This window comes from Cottoperca gobio, chromosome 9 (genome assembly GCF_900634415.1).
Source record: "Cottoperca gobio chromosome 9, fCotGob3.1, whole genome shotgun sequence".
Classification (NCBI taxonomy): domain Eukaryota; kingdom Metazoa; phylum Chordata; class Actinopteri; order Perciformes; family Bovichtidae; genus Cottoperca; species Cottoperca gobio.
This window is the reverse complement of record NC_041363.1, coordinates 18,046,033-18,068,642: the sequence shown is the minus strand read 5'-3', so window position 1 is coordinate 18,068,642 and position 22,610 is coordinate 18,046,033. Positions and strand designations below refer to the sequence as shown.

Here is a 22,610-nt window from a genome sequence, read left to right as displayed (position 1 = left end):
GTATTTAGCAGCTTGGATGATGTCCATAGGTTTGTGCGTGAGTGGTGTACTGCACATGACAGGGATGTCCAAGAAAAAGCTGATGTTCTTGCTCTGTCTCGGCAGTCTCCACATCATGAGGAGGTGCCGCTACGTGCACCCCGAGGCTTAGCTGTGTGTCATGTCATGAGAGAGCATGGGGCAAGACAAAAGTTTGAGGGCTTTATTATTTATAATCGATTTTGTAATGTGCACATAGGCTTATATTTCCATTTGTTTAGATGTTATCTTCATAGGTAACCAAAGCACCTGCTAGGTAACCTGTCGTCCCAGACAACATTCATATTTAAATGACTAGTTTTATATCTTGGGGAAATATTCACTTTGTAGCCCAGAGTTGAGGCTGCCCCAGACTAAAAGATTTATCAAATCTTAACAGAAGTTGAAAATGTGAGAGACCTCGCACATAACGTCATGTAATGATCAATTTCGACCGTCCACTGGGATCCCCACACACAACAGGATATCGGAGCCCGGATAGACTCCCGAGCAGGTTGGTGGATGTAAAATATCTTCTTAACATACCTCGAACCACAGGAATATCTGGCGAGATAATCTTTAGAACCATCAAAACATCAGGGCCTTTCTGACTATTGTCGGAAGAAGAGAATTAGCCCAAAATCTTCTTGATTCTTGTGTAGTGTGTCTTTTCCCTGCACTAGATGGGAAGATGGATATCACTCCTCTTATATGTACAGTAAATATGAAGTTGCATCCAGCAGCCGGTTTTCTTATCTTAGCTTTGGAAAAAGCCAGGCTAGCTGTTTCCAGCCTTCATGCTAAGCTAAGCTAACCTGCTACCGGCTGTAGTTTCACATTCACCGTGCCGATATGAGAGTGGTATCAATCTGCTCGTCTAACTCCGAGCAAGAAAGCAAATAAGTGTATTTTCCAAAATGGCAACAAATGACTTTCTAAATATTACGAGTACTCCTGCCATTGCCATTGAGGGAGGCTTGTATTTGGCCCCTCATGGGCTGCACTGTGGAGGCCACTGCCTCTATAATAGTTAGGATGGCTTTAATGCAGAGAAGATGTACCCACACGCGTTGAGTTAAGTTTAGCCTGTTATTCTTGAGGCACTTGAGCTTTAGTAGATCCATATCAAAACCCTGTTATTTTCCTCTACAAAGAACATTTTTTTGAATAAAACACTTCACAGATTATAGGGTGAACGTTGACAGTGTACTACATACGGCTTTGTCTGCAGTCATTTTAGTTTCACTTTATATGTTGACTATATCCTGTCACAGTGATAAAGGCTTTTAAAGCTGGAGCACATCGTTTTTTCTTTTTCTTAAACTAGGACTGAGAAACAGTTTTTATCTCCTGTGTAGCACAGCAGTCAATAAGAGGACTCCACAGACTACTTCGCCCTGGAAAAAATAGTTTTTATGTGCGCAACTGGGAGTATCAGCATGTGAGCTGGTGTTCATGTGTTACAACACAACGAGCTCTTACAGAAGGGACAAAGCGTCAGCTGCAGCTGTCATGTTGAGTTTCCCTGTTTAGAAGATTGTAGACCTGATTAAAAAAGGCCTGGTACGTGTGATCACGCCCACAGTCGAGTCACTCTTGCGCATCTTTCCTCCTACTCACACTTGGACACACACACACACTTGAACAATGTACTCTCTGCGTTCTCCGGTGTCGTGTTTGACCGTTTCCTCTGTGGAGTTGAGCTTTGTAGAGAGCCATGTTTGACTGCGAGGTCATCTGGTGACGGAGGTGTTCCACAGCGTCTTGTTAGCCCTTCAAGGTCTACTACTGTCAATGCACTGACTGTAAAATGTGTATTTATATAGCACTTATATATATATGTACACATCTGTATTATATAGCACTTTTCAAAAATGTTAGAGGTTTTAATAAAAAGTACACTTCAAACGACCAGATTATGAATCGAGGTATAAAAAATATTTAGGGTTAGTCTCAAAAGCCTTTAAATTCCAGCATATTGGTGCAGACTTAATGAAATGGTATTTTAATGTTTCTGATAAATCAGTCTACTTAAGCAACTATACCTGACATGAAGCACTTAGGGAAAGAATTAATTTTTTAGAGATCCTACTTAGGATTTTATTGTTATATTTGGTCATGAATGATTAACTTGGATAACCTTTTAGTAGGCTGGGACGGTATTACGGTATACCAGGGTATTTAGAAATCCCAAAGGTATTATTTGCAATTTTGAGTTGACTCCCTGCTTGGGCCTAAGCACTGAAATTGTTTTTAATAAAAAAAAGATGTTGTGTTTTTTCGTATACCGTATACCCCGGTGAAATGTCAGGAAGGTATGAAAAAATACATACCACCCATGCCTACCTTTTTAGTAGCAATTGTCCCGATAGACAGGATTTCATGACTTCAGTTTATTGACTGTTAGTCCAGGAGTCTCAAGCCTCTTGTCTGAAGACTGAATCTTTAAGTCCAGGAGCGCTGACCCCTCACTCTGATCTTGCGCTCTGATCTCTCTCTGGAGAGTGAATAAAAGAGTAAAATAAGATTTTCAACTAATGACACTCCAAGCATTTCCAAGGTGTCACTTTAGGTACGAGATCCGGATATTACAGAGGTCTTACCTGATCAAGAGACCAATTATTGCCATCTCTTTACGGGTCTGTTGCGGTTCAATAAAAGGATAAAGGATGAAAGTACGTGACCTCAACTGCTCCAGATGGAGCTCTTGGTCGGGAGGAGGGAGCCATAACATGCCGCAGGCTATTTAGAAAAGAGCTATCGCCCCCCCCCCCCCCCCCCCCACGCGACGAGGAGCACACAGTCGGTTCATGCCGAGGGAATGTGCGAGTCCGGCCTGCAAGCTGTTTACATTTATTGCTCCCCATTAACAATCGGCTTAACCACAGAAAGAAATGTGCTGCCATTAACCCCTATGAAATGACTTTGATTCTGTGGCATAGACAACAGAAAAAGAGGAGAAATAATCCAGACCAAGTCATTTGTGGCATAGAGGTTTCTCAGGAACCCCCAGAGGCCTCAGTGTTGGTGGCCTCATCATCTCTTTCTGAAGCATGGAACTTTACAGGGACGTGGGAAGCTGTTTGCCTGTTGTTCCAGCGGATCTGATAGGATCCACTTTCTATCAGATGAACTCAATAAGGGCCGAGCTCACCTTACAACCACAGCTCTTATTTTAGCAGGGCTGCAACTACGATGTTACAAAAGAAACAACCTGATACAGGGAAGTTAAATGTTCTCGACTATATTATCAGTTTACTTACTTGGGCCCCAAAAGTGCAGTGTTGTGGACTGTTCCCACCTCTCGCAGCAGTAAATCCTCACTGCTGATGTTCTTACTGCATTGCAGAGTTTTTTTTTATTTTGTACTGCAGCAAAACCTTCGATTTTAGTTTGAACTTGTTCTCCAAAGCTTGTTACAAAACTTGTGTGTACCTTGACTGTCGCCCAGCACCGTAGCAGCTATGCTGAAGCTGAAAGGGCAAAGATTAGAAAGGGTAATGCAATTTTCCCCACAAACAGCCATCAGTGAAACGGTCTCTTGGTTCACATTTGTATTTCAGTAATATCAGCGTGATCAAATATTAGGCATTTCAGGAAGTGCTACAATATTGTGATTTAAACACATTTAATATCATTGGTAATTCTGCATATTATCAGTTTTAGCATGTCTGTGTTAGACATGAAGGTGATAGTCGTTGAGATGTTCCAGTGGACTAATATAGAAACTAAATTATAAATTCCTGTCAAAGGCTATCTGGCTGTGTGGCAAAACGGTTGTGTTGGGGATAAGGTGTTAACAGTGTACTCTCACACATCTCACTCTGGATACTGTGGTCTTTTTATAGTGTCAGTGCTAACAGCAGGCCCTCTGAAAGGTCTGATTTGATTTCTTTGAAGTGCAGACCGTAATGTCCTAATGTGGCTATCTGAGATGTCCTCAGCTTTCTCCTCGTTTCATTAAAGCCAGTTCTGCATCGTCATCATCCATCCTGAGTCTCTGTTCTTTTCTTCATGAACTCCCTCCTCTCCCTCGGTTCCTCCCCTCTGTGTTTTAGTCAGAGGGTCACAGGGAGGTGTTGTCAGATGTAGCTGCTGTTGAAAAAGAGTAATCATGGGTTATGACACTAATCTGTTTCTATCTCTCCTCTCTCGTTTCTCTGGCAGGTGAAGGATCGTGCACACGGACCGTCTCACACTAAGCTATGGAATGCTCCCTGCACCCACCATCACTAGTCTCCAATCTTTGGACTGAGCTCCAAACGCTTAGTTAACGGCTGTGCTTCTCCCCTCGAACTCTTTATACCCAGGGGACGAAGAAAAGGAGTGGACTTACCTTAAGTCCTCCGCTAAAAGCGCACGGAGCACTTCTTTTTTTAATAAAAGAAAAGAATAAGCTATTTTTGTTTTTCTCCGCTTGGATTTTTCCCCCGTGAAATCATATCAAGATGGATATGGATGCGTATCTGTGGATGGTGATCCTTGGCTTCATCATTGCCTTCGTACTGGCCTTTTCAGTGGGTGCCAATGATGTGGCCAATTCTTTTGGCACAGCAGTGGGGTCCGGTGTGGTCACGTTGAAGCAAGCCTGCATCCTGGCATCCATCTTTGAGACACTGGGCTCAATGCTGCTGGGGGCCAAAGTGGGTGAGACGATTCGAAAGGGCATCATAGATGTCCACCTGTACAACGAAACAGTGCCCGTACTAATGGCAGGGGAGGTCAGCGCCATGGTCGGTAAGTTGGACTAAATTTTACATCCAGCGTGGAGCTGAAATTATCAGTCAATTATTCAATTAGTTGTTCAACAGACATGTTTTGACAATTGATTAATCAATTCAGTCACTTTCAAAATGCCAAACATTCTCTGCTTTTAGCTTTATAAGGATAGGATTTGTAAGGATTTGCTGCTTTTCTTTGTCACATGAATAACAAACTGAATATATTTGGGTTTTGGACTGTGCGATGGACCAAACAAGTCATTTGAAAATGCCGTAAATCATAGCAGCCATTCTTTCTGAATTTTACAAGATATTATAGACAAAACACTTTCACACGGTCAAACAAAATAAACAATAGGCAGATTAATCGATAATGTACATAAACGTTGGTTGCAGCCTTTATCCAGGGAGTCTTGTAGTTTCTGCTTATGTGTCGCACTAATAAGGAATAAATGCATTATTCGTATACACATATCCGTATGACAGAAACGTATGCCGGCGCATACGAAATATCGGCAATAGGTTGATATAAATTAAGGGTAAATTGTGATCGTTTGAAGGACGCAGACGATACGCCGAACACGCCAAACATACGGCCCCGTCACACAGATCTGTTTGGCAGAAACATGCCGGCGTATATGAAAAGTAGCTCAAAGTCCAAATACGTCCAACTTTTCCACAGCGGTGTTGTAGCTGACGTATACATAACGAATACATAACAGATTATTATACATATGTCAAACATTGATAGCGTATCACTTACCTATTTAAAACGTATCAGAGCGTCTGGCCAACGGAGCTGGAAAAGTGCCATCTGGTTCACGTCATGCTGATGCTGGAGAACGGCTAACATGCTGAACGCTAGCTGTACTGTAGAAACACGTTTAATAAGTTACTCCGTCGTCAGGCATCATCTTAACATAGGGTAGGAATAGGTTATCCACTCGTTATCAATAAACTGGCTGTAGGGTTCACCGTCAGCCGACGTAGCCTATATCTAACGTACCTCTAACGTAGTCACGTAGTTATTCACGTAGGTATTCACGTAGGTACGTATTCCCTATTCACGTATGTCTAACGTAACGTAACGTAACGTCTGCATATCTTATGAAGCCACACGTCGGGTACGTCCGGTAATTTTGAACATGCTCAAAACATCAGATAATCTCATAATGAAAATAATTATTAGATGCAGCCCTAAGATATATCAAGAGGTTGTGAACATGTATTTCTATATATAAATGATCGTATTCAGTCATCGTAAGGCAGGCTCTGCCATTCCCTCTGCTATCCACAATTACTAGTAATTTATTTTAACACTTCAGACTACATGTAACAAGTTTGAGGTTTCCCCAAATTGAAAATGTTTTTGTGTTCATCTAACCTATTTGTGCCCCTAACTGTTTTTCTCACAAACTAAAATTAAACTGCTAAATGACATAACTTAAGTTTTAACTTTAGGTTTTATTGTACTGTAGTCAGTTAAAGTTGATCTGAAGAACATCTGCCCTTGTTTTGAAAACCACTTTGCTTTATTGGATTTATGAGATTTATGATTCATAACATTTGTTTTGTCCTTGCAACGTTTAAAAGCACCTTCCCGAAAAAAGTTTGATGTATTTTCAGCTAAACCTAATGTGAAATGGTACTAATGTTAATCAACATTTCAGCACTTAAACATTTCCAGAGAAAAGCCTGCCTGTCCGACACATCCAAACACATTTACAGTGAAGCGCAAGCCAGAACTGTTGTGTATCAACAGTAGCTTTACACACCAACAGTAGATTACCTCAGTCAATGACTGGTGCAGAACAATGAGGCTCCCGCTGAGACAATGCGGTTTTAATGACAGAGTGACTGCGGGGAAACTGTGATAAATAAGGCGACATTATGCACAGGGGATTCCCGTGTGGCGTGCGTGCATGCGTGCTGTCCATTTCTTATTTTAGGGCTTTGTTAAACGTCCCAGCCTGACAATGAGATACTGAATTCCTATTCAAATAAATTGACCTGTGGGACAAGATTGTGTTCACAGACTCTATGGGATTTTATTTTTGATAAATGAACTACTCCTATCTTTTTGTCATTATGAGCTCCTGTCTACAGGTGTATCTAAAAAATGTTTTTTAATAGTCTTTGTCAAAGATATATAATCTCCTTAAATTAAAAGCACTGTTTAATCTCTTTTAGTTTCAAGGTTTTTTAAGATAATGTTTATAGTATACATGTTCAGGGTTTTGTTGTTTTTTTCCCCCAACTTTTTCAACTGGTCTGTGCTGGTGGAGGATAATGTGTCTGCAGTTTTCAGATTATAGTGAAATTTAAAATACAGGTTCCAACCTTTACAAGCAATACAAACCTAAGCTATACTTTTGAATTTCAAACAGCACTTAATATACCACATGCTCTCATAATCTAGTTTGGAAAAATTCTTCAAACCAGTAAGGGAAACAAACCGTAGAACAATCTACTTTACATTTACAATCTCACTACTTTACATTATTGAGCTCAGAAATGACACTATGATGCAATAAGTGATGTGATATTATTTCTCTAGTTTACAGCGTGCACTACTTTGTTCCAAAACTTTTGATGAAATTAATGAGGGAAATGCCTGAAAAATGATTTATGTGTCTGTTTTGATCACAGGGTCAGCCGTCTGGCAGCTCATCGCCTCCTTCCTCAAACTGCCCATCTCTGGGACTCACTGCATTGTTGGCGCCACCATCGGCTTCTCCATGGTGGCCATCGGCACCAAGGGCGTACAGTGGATGCAGCTTGTCAAGATTGGTAATGGCTATGGGCTGTTTGAGACCAGTGTGTGTCTGTTTACAATGTTTACATTTGAAAGTGACAAAATATCAATGGAATATCACCACACTGAGATATTTCCAATTCAGCTACAGTGGAGTTTGACTTCAGAAAGGTTTTTCGCTCCGCAAAACATTAACAGTAATCATTAGTTTGTTTTTACACCACCACTTTACGCAGCGAGCAATCGATATATGAAGCGGCAGAGTTACCAATTTCTGCACTATTAAGAGTCAATAGACCAGCATGCAATGCAGTAACGAGACATACTTAATAATAAATAAACTCTTTATCTCAGCGAGAGGAAAACAACTCGGGCTATTGCTTCCTTCCCCTGCATGTTTAAACCACAGCTTTATTCAAAAAGGTCATACCTGTTCCTTAAGAGTTAAGAAAGTCATTCTGGGAAATGACTGAAGTAAATGAAGATCAGAAGACGACCCGTGTTGGAAGAAAAACGGGAGCAAACGGAGAGCTGTATCACTCGATCATCTCTGCCTGACGATAGCCGATCAATGGAGGATTGTAGTCTGCGCTTTTCTGATGACGTTGTCTCCTCGCTCTCCAGTGTCATCGTGGTTCATCTCCCCCCTGCTCTCTGGACTCATGTCTGGACTCCTCTTCTTGCTCATCCGACACTTCATCCTCAAAAAGGTGGGCTCACATTGTTCTACTGTTGTACTTACTCACACACAAACGCAAATAAGCACAAATCCCTCCTCATTGAATTTATGCATATTTCTTATTTGCAGTGGTCATTTTGTCAACGAAGGCTATGACTAAATATGTTGGCAACCTTTTTTAAGGCAAGACGATGTTGATACGGCACCGACGTCATTAAACACTGGACTTTATTAACATGACTAAAATGTAGTTTAAAAGATAACAACTTTACCAAAAATATTCATTTTCTTTGACAGAAATATAATATTTTCAATGCAGCGGTGTTTTCTGTGCTGCGGCGTATCACAACTACACCGACGGCACACCGCGAGCAGAGCAGGAGGGCTCGGAGTAACTCACTGATGTGAAAGATAAACAATGACAACACAGGGCTTGGGAGAAAGAAACAAGGTTATATTTGGCCATTGACTGAAATGTTCAATTTAATCAGATGTCAACAGTTTTCTTTGACTGAAACTATTTTTAAAATAGTGACGGGTTTCTTTGACTAAGATAAGACCAGACTTGTAGTCAACTGAAACGTTAATAATGTTGACCAAATGTGATAAAAGCTGTCAAGGACATTTGACTAACTAGACAAAATAAATAAAAAAACCTGATAAAATGAACCATACTTATATTTGAATCTTATAAACATGTAGGTTAATTTAAGCTTTAATACTAAATGTTTTATGAGAATCAGATTTGGTCGTTGGTCTACGAGTTTACATACTAGAATCTAGACGCAGAGCTACACGTGTACACACAAACATGTTCAAAGAACTTCAGCACAGCCAACACACGCAGATCTGTTATGCAATCTCTGGCAGACCAGGAAGAGAAAAGTGTCGTAGAGCCTCCTGAGGACACGACTGCAGGACTATGTATGAGCCATCCTCTGCAGGCTATTTGTGTCAGGAATAGTTAATCGTTCTAATATATTTATACGTGTCAAAATATGTTGCTTTTCAAGACAATAGTTTAGTTTGTAGATGTGAGACTCAACCTCAGCAGGTCGGTGACTCCTCAGTGATAAACCACACATTGAGCAAGAGTTAACTGTTTTACCTCATCATCTGCTTTCATTATTTCCACGAACTGAACTTCTGACCTTAATAGAAAGTTGTGGTTTTGTTAGAAGTCAGCAGTATGTAACAAACTGTTGAGTCGACATTGCAACAACAACAAGACATGAAGTAAACACGGCAAAAAGGCTGATCAGTGGTCTGCAGAGAGTTGTACCTTTCTGTGTTCCTGTTGTTGGGCGCCTGTAGGTGAACTTGTTAATGAATGATGGCCCTGTTTACACTTGATACTCACACATCATTTTGATCATTGAGCCACCTGCTCCAAATACACAGGGGGCAGTATTTCACCTCTGAACTGGGTCCATACAATCTAAATTCATCATCAGTTATTCAAAAACAACTTTAGTTTGTTAACCTGTTTATATTTTAGTTGTAAGAGTTTGTCACATTTATTGTATTCTAAGTTTTAGGGTATTATAGTGTGTTCTTTATATTATGTATTGTGTTCTCCAGCTATAGCTCGCTCTTCTAGTGTTGATATATTTACTGTGTATTCTTTAGTCACTGCAGAAACTCTTGAGAGCCGATGTTAAAACCATTGCACCTCTTTGAAGCTATTGTACTTGCAAGATTGCTTGCTGTTCGGAGTTGTATCCTCATGATTGTTTGCACTTTTCGCTACAAAGCTCGTCAGCTAAATGAACTGTAATGTAATAATATAATGTTAATAACTCTTATAATATTATATTCTTATAATATTCCCGAGGGGCTTAGATATCTGTGTGTTTACTGCGGCTCTGGAGGCTCTACGGTCCGCGTAACGTTACGTGTTGATAGTTTGTATGTTGGCTTGGCTCCGGGCAGCGTATATCCCAGCACCCTCACTGCTAACAGGAGATCTGTCCGTCTCTCTCGCACACTCTACTGCCAGCCTCCTGGCAGATGTGGGAACAAGGCGATGCTGCGAGTCCTTCTTCGTTTCTGCCACTTTAATCAAAACAAACTATCAAAACGTGCAGGGATCATGGACGTAATGCTGACCAGCCCCGAGTCAGGCAGTCACACTTCTTCTCCCTCTGTGCTGAGCGCAGATTGGAGCTACAGTGACTCACTATTCATCCCAGACGTTACGGGCTGAACTGACAGTTAGCATGCTAACTCCAGTAGATATCTCTGCAACACAACACATAGATGTCTTTGACACAACGTCAACACTGTTACCTCTTCACACTCTGTTCATAATGTTAGTTCATTGTTTTAAGGCTTATCTTACATATTGAACCTTTAAAGCTAGTACCTTTTGATGTATAATAAGTGAGAATGTTTATTGTCTTCCTCTGGGACACTTTGACATGATGTAGAGCTGCTAATATGGCAGGTTGGTCATCACGAAGGAAATTAAAGTTAAGACCGATAAGAATGCTTAAAATTAAAACAGCATAAGTAGGACTGGGCCCTATATGCAGTCGACATCAATAAACTGATAGGGATGCTGTACACAGATAGTAATGGATATTTTCATTGTCAAATGATTGGCCTTACTTTTTTTTCTATAAATATTTGTCTATAAAATGTCAGAATAAGTCATGCGTATAAAAAAAGACATTCCGTTTTTTAATGACAAATTTCATGCAATCATTATCTTTACCGATGACAAAGTATGATCACATCACCATGAAATTAAACTAAAAGTCGCTAGGAGTGACTTATCACATACGTTTGAACCCTTTCATCATCTTATCACGGACGTCTGTGTGTTCGCTCCACAGGATGACTCTGTCCCTAATGGCCTGCGAGCGCTGCCCCTCTTCTATGCCACCACTATTGGGATCAACACATTCTCCATCTTGTACACTGGAGCCCCTGGTAAGTGCTGACCGGCAGTTTTTCCTAATAGAGCTCCTATCTCTGTTAATTCAGTCTGACGCTGATGTACAATCAAATTACCATCTCAGTCTCCATCTGTGATGATGCCAATGTCGTGTGCTTGCTCAAAATTCCTTTTAAAGGTGTGACGAGAGTATAAGTAGATTATAATACTTTGAAACTACTTGCAAAATGTTATTTTCTTACACGTCTTTCTCTGTGTGTGTGTGTGTGTGTGTGTGTGTGTGTGTGTGTGTGTGTGTTTTAATTGCAGTGCTTGGGTTGGAGATGCTACCGGTGTGGTCCATCTTCCTCATCACTTTAGTTGAGTCGCTGGTCTGTGCAGCTCTGGTCTGGTTTTTAGTCTGCCCATGGATGAGGAGGAAAATAGCAAGTAGGTATCTCTGTGTGTGTGTGTGTGTGTCCAGTCTTTCTCACGCCATCTGAAAGCCCAGCACTCTGACCCGGGCCTAACAACAGAGCCCGAGCCTCCGCTTGCACACTCTGTGCTCCGACACCAAACAAGGGATGCCAGGAGATGTTTTTTCTCGTTTGCGTCTGCCAGAGACACTAAAGCCACCAAAGAAACCCTGTGAACTCTGTGTAGTGCTCCTGTTGATTTCCTTACACACTTAGATTTTGTTTCTAGGCGTATAGCTGCTTGGCCAGATGCAAGGGGTTAAGATCATCGCCTGCAGTGTAGAAAGTTTTCAGATCAACGTTAGGAATTGTTTCCCTAATGGGAAAATCCGCCTGCTGCACAGCAGACGACGCTTTAAAACACACGACACATTAAATAAAACAGTGGAAAGAGCAGTCGGTGGAATATCTGAGAGACTGGTGGACATAAGCAAGGCAGCCTGTCTGTTAAGTTTAACTTAATGTCATGCAGGATAAATAAGAACTTATGTTTATTGCAACAATCCAAAGACTAAGCTAAGTCTGAGATGCTTGTATATTTAAGACATGATGAATGCTGAAAATAAAAATAATAATTAAGGATAATATAAAACTGTTTTACTGGATTTATAGATTTTTAACTGAATTCCAGAAGAGCTATTATTGTGGAAACATCCACATTGAGGATTAAAATAGTGATAGTTTTCTCAAACTTTCCGCCCCTGCACACGACGGCCGACTTGACCTGTTGCTCAGCGAGTCGTGACCTCTGAATGCCTGTGAGGATTGCAGGTGATATTATCGCTCCTAAGCTGGATATTGCTGCATCCGTTAAAGTGAAGTGGCTGAGTTTGTGTTTTGAGGAGTTGTGTGGCATCACGTCAGTCAGCACTGGGATTAGTTTGGATCAGCTGATCCCAGTACTTGTGTTTGTGGAATGTTGCTGCATAGTTTTCTCTTTTTCAACATGAAGCAGGCTGTTTGAATTGATCTTTATTGATATTGGTGCAGAGTAACAATACAGTTTCAACAAAACATGCAGAGAAAGATTATATTGAAAATAAGTGCCAAATCAGTGATTGACTTGTGAAACTCTTGAGCTGATTTCATCAGCCTGCCATAATTGGAAATAATAATGTCCCTTTCATACTGTAAATAATCACTCAGACATATTAGAATATCAGCCTGACATGTAAATATAGTTATGGTCATTTCCTTATAGTTTGTATTCAAGGCCCTGTAAACTGTGTTAGCATTGTTAAGGATGGCTCAAACTTCCATCTGGTGGTGATATTCTGTCTTCCTCTTAACTAAACCCTCCATTGCTTGACTTCCTCCAGGTCGTCTAAAGAAGGAGCAGGCTCTATCCAGAATCTCTGATGAGAGTCTGGACAAGATCCCTGAAGAGGAGGAGGAGAGCCCCGTCTTTAAGGAGCTACCAGGGGCCAAGGGCACCGACGAGGCCGTGTTGCCGCTCACCGGCAGCAGCAGTGATCGGAGCATCAGAGAGTCCAGTGGAGAGCTCGCCAACCTGGCTAATGGAGGCAATGTCCTGCCAAACGGCAGGGTATACGGTAAAAGCGGAATATATATACCGGTATATATTTTTTAAAGGCGGCATTGATTTGAGCTGTGCCGGTAGATCACTTCAACTGTTCGTGAAGGGCAAAAACTATGAATGGAAACTGTTTGTTGTGTATTCTGCGTGTACGAGGAGAGGAGCTGTGGCTGTTGCCGTATTAATGGGAATTTTGAGAGTGCAGGAAATTGGGTAGAAGTGAAACGTCAATGGTGATTGAAATTACTGTTTTAATGCGACTCCATAAAAAAACAGGTCACTTAACTCTTCTCCGGTAAAACGTTTCTAGCTTTATTTTCTAAACCTTTACAGCCATCCTGCCCTTCTCAAGGTGCTGTTTCTGTTGTTTTCTTCTTTACAGTTGCTCAATTTGTCTTGTGACTTTAAATAAATATAAATTACAATAAATATAAAATGTACAAGACAACATTATAACAAAAAAATAATATGTTTACACACAGTATTATCTTTTAAATTGAATGAACTGAACTCTACAGAAATGGCTTCATGTCTAGTTCCTCATGGATCCCTCTTTGACTTAACGTGCCAAATGTAAAAATCCAGCCTCTCTAAAGTCTCCATCCCAGTTTCTATACATTTAGAGAAATACACTGTAAATATGCTGCCATTGAATACTACTTAACTCGTAAACGTTGTGTATCTACACCCACTTCTTCATCTTCTCTCCTTCAGGACGGACCCACTCGATGACCAACGGCTGCCTCAAGTCCCCCATCTCTAATGGCAGCTTCAGCTTCGATGGCCACATGCGCAGCGATGGCCAGGTGTACCACACGGTGCACAAGGACTCAGGTCTGTATAAAGATCTGCTTCACAAAATCCACCTGGGCCGCATGGATGACAGCGATCGCTCAGGCTCCAACTCCGGCCCGCCAGACAACAATTACCGCCTGCTGCGACGCAACAACAGCTACACCTGCTACACAGCAGCTATATGCGGCATGCCCGTCCAGCCGCTCATTCGCTCAGAGTCACGCGATGACAGTGAAAAGCTTGTTGGAGAGGTAGGCGGCCGGAGCAACAGCGTGTCCTACACCAAGAAGAGGGTACGCTACGATAGCTACTCATCGTACTGTAACGCTGTGGCGGAGGCTGAGATTGAGGCAGAGGAGGGTGGGGTGGAGATGAAGCTGGCCACAGAGCTGGAGGGGATGGATGAAGACGGGGCTCCTGCTCCCGTGCCTCTGGACGACTTGGCCGAGGAGGATCACGAGGAGAAGGATAAGCCTGAGGTGTTCCTGCTTTTCCACTTCCTGCAGATCCTCACCGCCTGCTTCGGCTCTTTCGCACACGGAGGCAACGATGTCAGGTGCTGCCTCCTGCTGCTCACAGGACATACATCCCGCACATCCCTAATGTTTTGTTATTCCTGAAGCTTTTTGCCCTCATAGATTCCATACACGTGATGTTTCTGTACCATGTAATCATATTTTCTAATTTTCACAGTAATGCCATCGGGCCCCTGGTGGCGCTGTGGATGATCTATGACCAGGGCGGTGTGATGCAGGACGCTGCTACTCCGCTCTGGCTGCTGTTTTACGGCGGTATAGGCATCTGCGCCGGCCTGTGGGTGTGGGGCCGCCGCGTCATCCAGACCATGGGGAAAGACCTGACTCCCATCACCCCCTCAAGGTGAGAAAGCCCCCGCATGGGAGAGTGGGTGGAGGGGTGTGTGTGTGAGTCTGTGTCTGTGTCTGTGTCTGTATTGATGGAAATGTATAGAAAGAAAGACCGTTTGTGGCAGAGGTGAACTTTCCAACTTGTTCCAAAAAGTCCATCCAGTGCAACAGCGTCCTTGGTAAGTGTTGATGTGCACACAGCTGTATTGGAATGCACACACACACACACATTGTCTTTAATAAAGATGTTTAACGTTATTGAACAAGTAATTGCAGTTCAACTGACATTCATAAATCCACACTATGCTGGCAGTATATTGCATCACCCTAAAGCAGCAGCATCACGTTTAGAGCACCTGCTCTGTTGCCTCGAGGGCTCCGTGTTACAGGTACAGTAAACTTGTGTGACTAATGAAGGGCGTTTGTCTCTAGCGTGCACTGATTAACCACTCTATACTAAGTTGCTGCTGCAGGCAAAACACATTTGTACGACACGAGCAACCTGCAAGTACAATGTTGTGCTTTCGTTTTCCATGTCGGTTGCCTCTGTAACGTCTTATATGTGAATCCTGTTATGTTTCTCGTCAAGAGGACATTTTGTATATTTGAACACGTTTCATTTTTGATTGTGTACAGTCAAAAAGTGAATGGATATTTCCCATGCTTTTTATAAAGCATTTTCTTACCTCTCTCATATTTGATGGTAAATATGATCTCCGTTTAACATAATTCAAATGTTGACATTAATCACAGACTGTTTGCTGAAGCGAATCACTGCTTTGTGCTGTAAGAAATGTTCTCTGTAGCAGAGAATGATGCACTCTCTGTTTTTCTGAAGACCTTTGACTTATTACATAATAATTCAGAATAAATAATCGGACAGCAACACATGAAGCCCTACGGCACACTTTGTCCCACAACCTAAGCAGCGGACATCACGCATCCTTAACTCCTGCTGCTCCTCTGTCCTTGAGATTGATCTCTCTCTCTCTCGCCCCCCTCGCTCTCTCTCTCGCTCGCTCTCTCTCTCTCTCTCGTCCCCCCCCTGTCCCCTCATCTTCCCACGCATTATAGAGTTTGTGTGCGGATGTTTGCATGCATGTATCGTGTCAGCTGAAGAAGACTAGGCTCTATGCCTGCAGGTCCGTGTGCGGTGAATGTACTGTATGCATGCACGCATATTCAGGGCTAATTGTTCCGTGTGTGTACTCGTGTACTCTGTTGCCTGGCAGGAACATCACACTGGGTAGCAGGAAGTTGTTTGGCATTCTGGATGAAGAGAAGTAGAGCAGGAAGGGTGAGGGAGGGGCAAAGCCACAGTGGGAACCTTGGCCTCTCTTCTCCAACCGCAGGGAGGGACGCCAGCCTGACTCCTTCTTTCGCACTCACCCCCCCTCCCCTCTGTCCGCCTCCTTTTTTTCATGTTCTTTCCAAGCCTCTCCTGTAAATCTAATTTGTTTGCGGTTAACCCTAGTCTTCTTCTCCTTGCCTGCACTTCTTCCTTTTCTTCACTCCTCCCCATTTTCGTCTCCTGGCTGAATCTTTAGGTTTAGTTTTTTTTTTATCAATGTCTCACCTCTAAATCTTTCTCCCTCTTCCCAAAGTACCGCAATTGTTCTCGCACTCATTATTTCTCCCTCTTTCTTCATTTCTCCCTCTCTCTTGCTGTGTGCCTCCCTCTTTCTTTCTTAATCGCTCTCTTTCCATCACCAGCTTAGTCTTTTGCAAAGACTCAAAGACAAATTGGCTCTGGTTCACAGCTCTAAAGGCTCTCTTTCCTCCAGTGTCTGTTTCCATGCATCAATCTGACAAAGAAGTTTGTTTGGGCCAAGGACAGGAAAGTGTGTCTGTGTGGGTGTAGTTGTGTGTCTGTGGCTGAGCATATATTGCAGCAGGCACAGTGGACACTTGAACAGCGCAGTGTATCACAGCAGTAAAAACTGTTTTGAAATCTGGATTTTCATGATTCCAGCTCTCCTGTTGAACTACCACAGGGACGGACTGCTGCAGCGGCACACTTGTATAATTGTCCCACTACACAGACAAGTATAGTGTTAGAGGTGGAGTGAGTGGTGTCTGCTTATCTGCAGCAGACTGGGATGGGGACAAAATGTTTTTCTCCTCTGCCATTTCTGACGAATTGGCAACAGAATACAATTTGACAAAGCACAGGTGTAATTGAATGTATTACTTCTTTGATGACAGCTATGCAGTCTTTTTGCAGCACTATTTTAATTTTTTCTCTACTCTACAGCATTCGGTATAGAGCCGACAGGAAATGAGTAGAGAGAGAGCAATAAAGAGAGGGAGAGGGAGAGGAGAGAGAGTTGGGGGATTGACGTGCAACTATGGTTGTAATCACATAGTGAACCCCCCAGGACATCACACACCAGTCTTGATTATTTCTGCACACGCAGTGTGGGTGAATGTCCTTTTACAGATGGGTTCAAGTGAGTTATTGGCCCTTGCTGTTCATGACAAGTTAAATGGTCTGCATTTATATAGAGCTTTTCCAATCTGACATCCGTCAGCATTCACACAGGTCAGAGGCTACCATACAAGGTGCACCTCAGCTCATCAGTAGTGATAAACATTCACAAACACACACTGTGTGTGTGTGTGTGTGTGTGTGTGTGTGTGCGTGTGTTATTATTGTATTACTATGAATGTTGGCCGTGCCATCAGCAGCACATCCCAGATATTACAATGAAGGATGTCTTTTTGTTCTCCCCTTCCTCCTCCACAGTGGATTCACTATTGAACTGGCTTCTGCACTCACAGTCGTGTTTGCTTCCAATATCGGAATCCCTGTCAGTACCACGCACTGCAAGGTATGACTGAGTGGCCCTCCAACTGGCCTCTCAACTCCCCTACAGGCATTTCCAGGGGAGAGGGAGCTCACACTGCCTCCCAGGGCACCGGGCTGAAAAAACGCACAACAATTTAAATTGAGCAGTCTTCAAGCAAAACATTTCTTGTGGATTTTCCACGTATTTATGCCAAGCAATCTGTGTCCGTCTCTTTTTCCTAATAATGCAAGCAGGGATATCCTGATAAAAATGTATTTTAGAGTTCAAATGATTTTCCCTGCATTAAAAGACAATCAAACAATCTGAGCCGTGCCCAGCCCGCTGCAGACAGCCCCAGGCAGCAGTGTGCAGCCCCTCTCCACTGTCTCTTTTCAGGAACATCAGATCCAAGACGTGGCGGACCCGTCCATCCCCAACCTGCCCTGCCCCTTCCCCATCAACATGGTGTAGCATCCTTTGTTTCCACAAATTGTCTCCCATTTTGCACTCTCAGCACTGGCATGGTTTGGTGTATGCAACCCCCCCCCCCCCCACCCCCTCTTCCATCCAACAGCAGCAGCAGCCCCCAACTCCACCTGCCACACTTGTTTTCCACTTTTTTACCTCTCACTCTCCATCTTTCTGTGTCTCCACTCATCTGTTTTTACAGCGGATTTTGCATTGAAGTAATGAGTGCGCTAACAGTGCTTGTTGCATCAAATGTGGGCATCCCAATAAGCTCCACCCACTGCAAGGTATTGGTGTCATTGGTAGCGAAGCCACTTCATCGCTTCACCTGTAGCTGTCAATCGCCAAAGCCAATCACAACTCTCGAAGTTGCTGTTTTGACTTCTCCTGCAGTTTTCCTCCAGCAGCAAACCCTACAAGTTTGACTTTTAAAGACCTTTGTGTTAAAGATTTGATGCAAGATTATTAGATATGGAGCAGTATATCACAAGTGTATAGATATTGAACTTTTTGAAAGCAGAGAGAGTTGTGAAAATGCAACATCCTGAGATGTTTATCTATTATTTTCACATTGTTCTAGTAGCAATATTTTAAAACTACTTGTTTACTTTCTCTTTATTAATTAGATGAGAAGTATTCATCTTTGCCGTTGCGGTGTTATATGACTCTTCGTGAGAAAGAAAATCGTGCGGCAAATAACCCCATAAAATGCATTCTGTGTTTGTACCGATGTAAATAAAGGAGAAATGACACATTGGTGGCTGTTTTCTCTTGTTTACAGTCTTTATGCTAAGCTAACTAGCTTACTCGCCTCATATTGAACAGATATACATGAGACTTGTATTGATTACTCGTGTAACTGGGAAAGCGAATAACCTTCAAATTCGTAGCCTGTATTTGGGGAGGAAGTTAAGTGTAACACATGTAACTCTAGAAAACATAAGTGACATGAGACTTTAAAACAATCCTGTGTTTGTGATTTATATAATAACTTCAAAAACACTTCAACCTGTCTGCTGAAGGGAAACTGCACAAGACTCAAAACTGGTATTAAATTTCTGATGATCTATTTGTCTAAACAGCCTCATCCATACCTTTTATTTTAACTTCTCACCTCCACTTACCCTAGTCTCTTCCCTAAAACCTTGGATAATCAACTGCTTTGCCAAAATGCTAATCCACTGATGTTTAGCGGTATATTGTGGGATTGATGTGATTGTGTGAGAGAGATGCCCAGATGTTGTTGGACGATATTAGAGAACTTGTGATATAGTGTCTCAATTTAAAGATTGTTGAAAATGACAGAAGTTCCAACAACATCTGTAAACATCGGAGTGTGAATGAGCCGTGATGGGCATCCGTTTGGTTTTGTCTCAACTTACAGTGACTATTTTCTTTCATGTTATTTAGTTTTATAACTTCTGCGCAGATGAAACTGAATTGATGCCCAGCCCTGGTGACATTATGTGCAGTGACTCGTCGTTTCAGAAGCTCTACAGGCAGGCAGCGTCACAAACACTGAGGTCACTCTGAGTTCAGGCTGCATGCCTGAAATACTACAATTGGCTGTAAACAAACATCCTGACCACAAAGTTCAGATATTGTTCCACACAGGCTTTTGTAAGACTGCTTTTGACAATAATTAAATTATCTAAATGTAAGAGCAAAAAGTCCTTTTCTAAGAAGTAGACTGTCTGCTTACAACATGTCCTTCCTTCTCTGAAGATATTTTTGCGTCGTCTAGTCTGGTGCTAGTGTGGCTTTGAGGCTGACCTATAGACGACAAACACCGCTGGTTGTTCTCTGTTGACCTTCCACATTTAGTCTGGAGTGCAACAGTGTGTCTCATGTTTCTCTGGCCGTATAAGAGCAGCCACAGTCTAACTCCCGCCCACCTGCAGCGTCACAAACTGAGCTGAGACCAAGTCACTGCACATGCCACTCCAACACACTGAGGTGTCTGAAATGTGTCTACGTGTGTTCTCCGAAATTGATTCTTACTCTGTACTATTTTGATTTGATTACTTGAATAAAGGTGAGAGAAAAGTTCATTTGGGGGACGACTGACATGAGCAGAAATTATAAAATTAGCTGAGAAAAGTCTAAAAACAAAACGCATCACTTTTGATGCACCAGAACTGCTGATTTCAGACGTCCACTCCCACAAATGTAATTCAGTTTAGGTAATAACTTTTACAATCGGCTTGCTTTGACTAACAGACATTTTGGACCGAGCTGGTCTTGAAGAGCTGAAGGCTGATTACAGGCTGTTTCCTTCTGATGCTAATGTTGTCGTATCATCCTTTTGTCCACTTATCTTTTTGGTCTGCTCAAATATTATGAGTGGTACATTTACTCAAGTACTCTACTTAAGTAAACTTTTGAGGTACTTGAACTTAAGTTGAATATTTCCATTGTCTGCTACTTTATTATTCTACTTCCACTGACAGCTGTGGTTAAAAGTTACTTAAGTTATGTGAGATTTTAATGTGATCATCTTATAAAATATGATATTTTTTATAGATATGTACCAATAAATATGTGATAAATACTAATCTTTAACAAAAAGAGTACTATGAGAACTGATGATACTTTTGCTAATACTTCTCTTTTACTTAGATGTGCCAGACATAATGGCACATTGACTCATCAGCTGTCAAGTCCATTAGAGCTACTTGTTCATACACAAATAAACAATATATAGAAGTAGGCCAGAATACAGATGCTGTAAAAAACAAGCTGACATTATCTGAAGTGATCAGTGTAAGAGAAGCCTGAACAGCCTGCAGCTCTTCACTTTGTCTTTGTCTACTTTAAACATTTTGTTCTGTGCTGCTGCTGATTGTTTTCTCTCCCCCACCCAGGTGGGCTCTGTTGTGGCCGTCGGTTGGATCCGCTCCAAGAAAGCGGTGGATTGGCACCTCTTCAGGAACATCTTCCTGGCGTGGTTCGTCACCGTGCCCGTGGCCGGCCTGTTCAGCGCTGCAGTCATGGCCCTATTCGTCTATGGCATCCTGCCCTACGTCTGAGGGCGCACAGCTGGGAGGGAGAACAGAGGAGGAAGACAGAGTCAGAGAAAGAGAGGGAGGGAAACTTGGGTAAAAATCATAGCTGGAGTGTCAGTGGTACAGATAAAGGAGAGGGAAAGGGTGACGGGGAGGAGAACGAGAAGAGAGGAAGCTGCAGAGGTTTACAGATGGACTTGGTTGTACTGTGGATGTGAGGAGGGTTGGTTCATATGCTGCCTGGCTTCGTAGTCCAGAGATCTTTTTTGGACTCATTTGAGTCTCTGATCGGTTTTTATTTATTCTCTTCTTTTGGGTGCATAAGAAAGTGTGTAACCTACGTTTTCACCGTGCCATTCAATCTGCTGTACATATGACAATAATAGGGAGATTTCCAGTAACTCTTAACAAGAATTAAGGTTGTTGGAGAAAGCCACAAAGAAAAAAACGGCACACAACTCAAAAGAATCATAAAAAAGGTTAATTCTGCAGTAAAACTAGACCGTGCTGCCTGCAATCCCAGGGAGCAGTCGCTTGAGTGCTCATTGTTATTGTTCCAAAATGCCAGAAAAGAAAAACCCCTGTACATATTGTTGTATTGGATTGAGTGTGATTTGTTGTATTGCGGCTTGCTTTTAGAGTTCTTTCTTTTTTTTTTTTAAGAAGAAAAAGATGTGTGTGTGGTAAACCAACCCATCCATCGTCTCACCGTTAACATGCTAGCCCGGTACAACTAGGGTCAAATGGGAAAGACGCCTCAGAGAGGGGTGGTGGGACTGTCACTCTGCTTTATTTTCCACATGATACCACAGAAACCTGATTTGCTAAAGAGTTGATTTTTGTCAAGAGCTCCTGTATGTTTTTAGAGATGGATCTCATATTTTTTAATGATGTAATATACTGTAATTTGTACTGTAAATACTGTCCTTAAAGAGTTGGGGGGGGGGGGGGGATGGGGGATCATGGTGTGTTTTTAACAAAGTAAGGAGGGGGAGGGGGGGGGGGGGACTCTTTACCTCTTCATGATGTCATATTATACTGTGTCCCAGAGTACACACGCACTCAATGAACACACACACTTGACAGGCTGCTGTTTTTCCGGAGGTTTGCAAAAGTATATTGATTGGAAATTTCCTTTTTTAAATTTAAAGTGATGGAGCCGATTTTAACAGAGAACTGGACATATTAAATTCTTTCTGATTTTAATTGTATCAGTAAATTCAACTGTATTGGCAGAAAGTTCTTTAAAGTTAAAGGTTTTCTTCTTGAGAAAATGTTTGGATGGTGATATTTGAGAGATTTGAAGTATTGAGGTTTATGTGCTGCAGAAGCCAAAACACTAAAACTGAACAGACAAAAACACTAATAAGGTCCCATAACATGTTCACATATCTTCATCCGTTTGCCTTTTGTTTTCATATATAAACGCTCAGCTACTGGAGTCATATCCTCATATTGAAGGCTCCCTGCCAATGATGGACCTCTACACTGTCCATGTTCGGGTCAGTTCAGATCTCTCGCCCCGTTTCACCCGTCAGATTACATGTCTTAGTCCAGGGTGTACCTGTTTCTGTAGCCCTGAACCTCGGCCTCATGCCCCTGGTCAGCCTTGTCATGTCGGAC

At 42.2% G+C, this 22,610-nt stretch overlaps 1 protein-coding gene across 6 annotated transcripts in view; it reads left to right on the top strand.

Annotated features, from left to right (window-relative positions):
- Positions 1-21,911, top strand: part of slc20a2 (solute carrier family 20 member 2) — a 40,961-nt gene extending 19,050 nt beyond the window's left edge. For 4 of the 6 annotated variants that reach the window (XM_029439679.1, XM_029439682.1, XM_029439680.1 and 1 more), the window contains exons 2-11: positions 4,186-4,755; positions 7,389-7,529; positions 8,119-8,204; positions 11,011-11,107; positions 11,382-11,501; positions 12,847-13,080; positions 13,779-14,415; positions 14,553-14,738; positions 17,472-17,556; positions 20,847-21,911. In XM_029439679.1, coding sequence (XP_029295539.1) covers positions 4,467-4,755; positions 7,389-7,529; positions 8,119-8,204; positions 11,011-11,107; positions 11,382-11,501; positions 12,847-13,080; positions 13,779-14,415; positions 14,553-14,738; positions 17,472-17,556; positions 20,847-21,011 — 2,040 coding nt within the window. In that variant the 5' untranslated portion in view covers positions 4,186-4,466 and the 3' untranslated portion in view covers positions 21,012-21,911. Of the gene's footprint in view, positions 1-4,185; positions 4,756-7,388; positions 7,530-8,118; positions 8,205-11,010; positions 11,108-11,381; positions 11,502-12,846; positions 13,081-13,778; positions 14,416-14,552; positions 14,739-17,471; positions 18,270-20,846 lie in introns of all 6 variants that reach the window. The other 2 variants (XR_003832801.1, XM_029439683.1) reach the window with 2 other exon arrangements.
- Positions 21,912-22,610: the final 699 nt, after the last annotated feature.